General features: G+C 41.4%; 2 protein-coding genes across 2 annotated transcripts in view; both read right to left on the bottom strand.

Moving 5' to 3' along the window:
* Positions 1–2301: 2301 nt before the first annotated feature.
* On the bottom strand, positions 2302–4485 carry Crp (C-reactive protein). Its single transcript, XM_008840835.3, has 2 exons — positions 4316–4485; positions 2302–4095 (listed from the first exon to the last, which is right to left on the bottom strand). Exons 1-2 carry the CDS (start codon positions 4377–4379, stop codon positions 3482–3484), a joined length of 678 nt encoding a protein of 225 aa, XP_008839057.1. The 5' UTR covers positions 4380–4485; the 3' UTR covers positions 2302–3481.
* The window catches only part of Vsig8 (V-set and immunoglobulin domain containing 8), a 147998-nt gene continuing 145987 nt past the window's right edge, over positions 3990–6000 (bottom strand). The window contains exon 8 of the mRNA XM_017800065.2: positions 3990–4095. Within this exon, the coding sequence (XP_017655554.2) occupies positions 4086–4095 (10 nt within the window). The 3' untranslated portion in view covers positions 3990–4085. The remainder of the gene's footprint in view (positions 4096–6000) is intronic.

The following is a 6000-nucleotide window of genomic DNA, read 5'->3' as shown; positions in this document are numbered from 1 at the left end:
CATAGGAGCTCTGGTCTGTCTTCTAGATTTAGCCTGTAAATGCATTACAGTATCTCTTCAGGCACTAGCCTACTGCTCCTGTTTTACTAAGTTTCTTATGTGTGTGTGCATGTTTATATATATGCAGATACACGTGTGTATGGATGTGTTCATATATGCATGTGAAAGCAGAAAAACAACCTTTGGGTATCATTCTCTGGAACAAAATCCACTTTGAAATAGGGCCTCCCACTGACCAGTAGCTCACCAACGAAACTAGACCAGCTGGCCAGTAAGCCCCAGGGATGTTCCTGTCTCCACCTCCCCAGTGTCGGAACTGTGAGCACAGGCCACCTTGCTAGGCATTTATATGTCAGTTCTGGGAACTTAACTCAGCTCCTCATGTTTGCAAGACTGTTTCTTTACCAACTGAGCTATTCCCCCAGCCATTGTCTAGTCTTTATATCAAGTTTTATATACAGCATGGCCCTCTGTCTTTTTAACGTGCACTTTGAAGCCTGATTATACTTCTGGATAAGCTGGATGCATGATTCCTAGGGAAACCATGTGATGAATGGCATTATCAATATCACCTAGAAGTGACCACCATGGAGGATTGATATTAATCTCCGCTTACCACAGAAAAAAAATGACAGCACCAACACGACCAAACCAAAATCACCTTCCTTGGCAGATGTCATCTATCATCTTATTGGATTACATCTAACAACTGTTTAGCCTAATAATTCACCAGTTACCTAGGGATGCATTTTCCAATAAGACTACATTGAAGTATTCACCAGTAAGGTAAATTACTTAAATTTATACACTATAGAAATACCTTACTAAGATTTTTTTTTTTTTTTGGTCTTTTTGAGACAGGGTATCCCTGTAGCCCCAGCTGTCCTGGAGCTCAGCCCTTTTCTTTTCTTTTCTTTTCTTTTCTTTTCTTTTCTTTTCTTTTTGGTCTTTTTGAGACAGTGTCTCCCTGTAGCTCCAGCTGTCCTGGAACTCACTATGTAGACCAGGTTGGCCTTGAACTCACAGAGATCCGCCTGCCTCTGCCTCCTGAGTGCTGGGATTAAAGGTGTGTGCCACCACACCCAGCATTATTAAGATTTTTAATGCACCCTGAATATAAATACTAGCTGTAAAAATTTTCCTGGCTAAAACTATCAGGGCCAGAGGCTGGCCACTAGACTATGTGTAACAAGGTACCCATAATTGAATTCTGAAGAAAATATTAGCTCAGCCCACATCCCTGGAGAGTTGGGATGGCCTTCTATAATTAAGATATATCTCCTGGTTAGATCCTTTAACTAGAAAAGAGCATCAACCCTCTCTCCTGCTTAGCTGAGTGTCAGAGTATATGGATCTGCCTAATTGGACAATGGAGAATTATCTGCACTCACATTTTTGCCTAAGAATGTATTACCTTAACTTTTGTGCTTCTAAATGCTTATCAAAGATCAATTAGGGAAATCAGTATTCATAAATAATTTCTTCAAAGGCATTCTGTTCATCATCCTAATGTTCTGAACTGAATCTTCAGCAAATCAGACCCTCACTTGCTGCCAACCTAGACAAATTCTACAAGCAGTACTTCTAGGGTACATAATTCTTAGGCATATAATACAGAACAGACTAATAATGATGGACTGTGGCTGTTATAGGCGCTTACCACTTATATAATTTTATTTGGCTCTTACAATAACCCTTTAAGATGATTGTATTATTTCTCCAAATTTATAGATAGGAAAACTGAGTTGTAGAGATTATACCACTTTAAACCACACAATTGATAAGTTATAAAGCCAGCATTTGGACAGAGACAGTGTGATTCTAGAACATCTTTGTTGATGCAGTCTACCATGCTTTCCCTAAAATAATGATTTAATCAGTCCCTCCTTCAACCCCAGATATGGCTCTATGAAATAACTATTCACTCAGTTCTGAAAGACCATGGTAAAAACACCTCTGGAGGAAGCCAGCAGCCATCATCTTTGGGTTTGTTTCAATAAGGCAGCCAAGCAAACTGAAACAAATGGATTCTGGTATTGAACCTGACAACAGTTTCATGGATCTCAATGATCTTTAGATTTTTCTTCTCAAACTGGAATACTGAAAGTATTCCACACCTCAACCCATGAATGACCAGCTATCTCCAAAGAAGAGATTCATACCTCAGAGAATCATCACAAGAGATTCGAGTGGCAGAGGATAGTGTGGGGTGGACGTGATTCTGCAGGACAGTGACAGTCAATCTGAACTCACGGAGCCTTGATTTCAGAGGGTCATTAGAGAAGCTAGTCATGAAACAGCTCAAATTCACTTAAGCCAAAATTGGCTTTATTGATTCATGGACATGGAAGTTCAGATGTAGATTTTGTTCCAGAAAAAAATAAAAAACTGATTCAGAGATATAATGTAGTCAGTGGTCCATCACTCTGTCAGTCTCGTAACTCTTTCAGCCCCAGGATGGCTTCATTCCTCATCAGCTCCCTCAGTGTGGCAAGCAATGTAGTGGTCCCAGACTCACATCCCTCAGTTTGGAATTCCAAAAGAAATTGGAATTGGACCCTCCCAAAGTCCATAGCACAATCCTTGGGAAGCCTATAATTTGTCTTGCTAGCAACATGTAACCAACCAAAACAACCCAAGGACAGTTGTGTCATATGCCTCCTTTTAAGGTCTGGGTATTGTAGACATGTAGGGGTGAAAAAAAAACTCATGGCCCCACACATGGAGTGGGGAGTTTCCCAGAAAAATCCATAAAATTAATAAACCCTGTAAGCAAATAAAATCATGGTTATATAAGTCCTTGCCAGTAACAACTGAAATAACTATATCTATTTGGTTTATTTTGCCAAATTCCTGAAATCTTGACTTTCTTTTCAGAGTTCTTTGGGAAAGTAGAAAACATGAACTCAGAAAGAAACCCAATGCTGAGTCACCCTTTTCAGAAAATTTGGGCCCATTATGTAGTGATGAGCACTCCGAACTCTGAATCCAGAAGACCTTGCCGATGTCCTAACTCAGAGACAGAAGAGCTCTGTGAATGTGGATAAGTCCCTCTTATCTTCTGGGGGTGGGGGTCCTGAGAAAGGAATTATCTAGAAGATCAGCATACATTTCCCATCTCAAAGATGTACAATTGCCTTGTGGCTTTAAAAAAAAATTTACTTCCCATTTCTTTGTGTCAGTTTTCCCATCTATGTGAACGTGAGGGATTACATCTAACGTTCTTTCAATTAAAAAATTTTTAAATGTAAACAAAAACATGTGCAATTTTGACTCTCCTAAAGATTCCCAGTGTAATTAGAAAGCTCCCAAGCCATACACTTAAATTCAGTGCTCTGATGCTGAGGAAGGCAGATCAGGGAAGTGTAAGGCCATGTTCACAGAGCAGAACTACAGCAACTGTTGGAGTTAAAAGGTCCATAGCCAGAGACATGAGCTTGACTGTAATCCCAGAAGGCACCTCAGGACATACAACAGTAGGTCAGGACCATAGCTGGGGCTTGATGAACACTTCACCATGTGCTTTATACTTCAGAGCCTGCCAGTTCAGGACATTAGGACTAACTGTCCCACCGACATACACCATGTTGATCTCTTCTGGAGACAGCACGAAGTCCCACATGTTCACATCTCCAATGTCTCCGACCAAAGACTGGTTTTCATCAAAGCTACCACCATATGAGTCCTGATCCTGTCCCAGGATGATGCTTGCATCTGTTCCCACAGTGTATCCCTTCTGCAGACTTTTCCGGACCCAGGGCTTCCCATCCACCCAGAACTCTGCAATCCCTGTAGCAGACTCCCAGCTAGCACAGATGTGTACTGGGGCTTGAGGAATTTCAGAAGCCTTGAATACTACCTCAGGCCCACCTACTCCCAAAAGATACCCATTAGCCTTAGACCAAAATATGAGAATGTCATTAGCGTTTTTCTTGGAGGCATAAGAGAAAATGCTGAAGCCACGGATCTTGCTCAGATCAGTGTAGATGTGGAGGCACACCGTGAAGGCATTCAGTAGTTTCCTTGACTGTGCTTCCAGGGATACATAGGAATCGGCCGTCTCTTTGGGAAATACAAAGGCCGTTTTAGACATGTCTGTTAAGACAGAAAACAAAGGAAAGGTGAATACTTTCTCAGAGCACAAAGATCTACCCTCATTTAAAAGCAGAGTTTGGAATCAAGACACAACTGACCCCCTTCTCAGGTGACACAAACACAGATGTACCTGATGTTCCTGGAATTCAGTTTGCAAAATCTTGAGCCCCACCCTTCTCCCCCGGATCAAATCCTTATGATAGCCTTTCGTAACTCCTACCTTGCTGGCCAAAAGCATTAGAGAAGCTGATCAAGATCAGGAAACACCGCATCAGCCCCTCCATGGTCCTTCCCTGCTGTTAACACTGCTAGGATCTGAATTTACGCACTTGGAGAACACAATTTTGTTTGAAAGCACAAGAACTAGAAGTCCTGGATCCCTTGCCTCAGGCCCAGCCCATCTGTAAATTTATATCTACAGCAGAAGGAGAGGTTGTACCACTTTGTAAATGATTTCCTAACACTGCCTCTTGGGGTAAATGTCAGACCTCTGGGAGAAAGGGAGGCAAAATCATTCTGGAGCACAGAAATCAATGTGGGTTATTTATTACAAATGTCTGTGACTACCCGATCAGTAGTTCTTTGTGACAGGAAAAATGAAGACGCTTCCCAAGGTTCCACTTTGCCTATCTATGCTGTGAAAATAATGGGATCTCTTAGCCTACTTGATGAGTGGTCATCTGTGTGTACATGCTAATTTCATCTCCAGCACTTGCTTCAGCCCAGGTGGTGGAGTTTAACAGAGGAATGCTTAGGCAGAAGTACATAAGCACTACCTTTCAAAGGCTGTTCATTTACAGATTGGGAAATGAAGAAAACAAACGTTCCAGTCCCTGCGCCAAGAGCAATTTTTTCTTGGCCAGCTGCATAGACTTCTTCAGAGATCTTTGATCCAGTGAAACACGCATGTTATTGTAAACATGCCGTTGTGCAGAGTCTCTTGAAACATTTTCTGAATATGGAAAGCTTCAAGAAGGTGTCAGGATCATCGAGGTTTGTTTCTTTGGTTCACAAAGTCCAAGCTGTCCCTCCACGCTGCCTATCAATCTTGCAGCAGTTTTCCATTTACCTCACTCATCTAGTTGAAGACTGTGCTTCTTCTCCTGGCTTATGAAACGCTCACAGACTCATCCATTCTCACTGAAAAATTAGAAAGGAACCACTGCATCCCTTGCAGCAGAGTACTTCTGACCATTTCACTTCTCACACAGTAAGAACAGCATTTGTGGTTAGATACACACTCACCCAACCAAACAGTAGATTTCTCAGCCAAGTCTGCAACTCAGAGTGATAACATGATTGAATTCTAGCCAATGAGATGGGAACAGAATAGGGACAATCTCTGGGTTGTGCTCTTTAAAGAGAAGACACGTAGCTTCCCTTTCACTTCTTCTTACCCTGTGGCATTCACACATAGAGCATCATCTTTACCTGACAAAGGGCAACGTGCATGGTGAGGTTGGCACAGGAAAAAGATACACGGAACCTGGAAAACTTATTATAAAGCCACTGCCTCAGCCCTCGACTATCTAAATGAATATCTACTTAAAAAAGAAATAGCCTTGTATTTTGTTATATCATTATTAATTTGGTCTTATTGTTATTGAAGCCTAGCTGGTACCATTCTTTACCTCCCCATTGTGAAATCTACCAGCCTTTCTGCCTCCCTCCTGTTATAAGAGATAAACCATTACTAGGGTCTACCTTGCACATTTGCAATAGTCCAAGATGCTCTGTCGCTCAAGGAATTTTGCCCCCACAGGTCTCTCTCTACAATCTACATTATTAATTTCTTCTTTATTCAATAATTTTCCCCAAACACCATCCTGTAATATATTTAATATTTTAGAGAAAGAAAACATAAGAAAAAGGCAGTAAATGAAATGAAGAAAAAGGAGGAGGGTT

Source organism: Nannospalax galili, unplaced genomic scaffold, assembly GCF_000622305.1.
Source record: "Nannospalax galili isolate Female #2095 unplaced genomic scaffold, S.galili_v1.0 scaffold579, whole genome shotgun sequence".
Taxonomy (NCBI): Eukaryota; Metazoa; Chordata; class Mammalia; order Rodentia; family Spalacidae; genus Nannospalax; species Nannospalax galili.
Note: the sequence above shows the minus strand (reverse complement) of the source record. Positions and strands in the feature narration are given on the sequence as shown.

What these genes read in the sequence shown, in the direction of transcription:
- Crp (XM_008840835.3), bottom strand. Translation starts at nt 4,379, where the DNA reads ATGGAGGGGCTGATGCGGTGTTTCCTGATCTTGATCAGCTTCTCTAAT. An exon ending in TAATGCTTTTGGCCAGCAAG is followed by an intron (nt 4,096 to 4,315) that starts GTAGGAGTTACG and finishes CTGTCTTAACAG; the next exon opens with ACATGTCTAAAACGGCCTTT.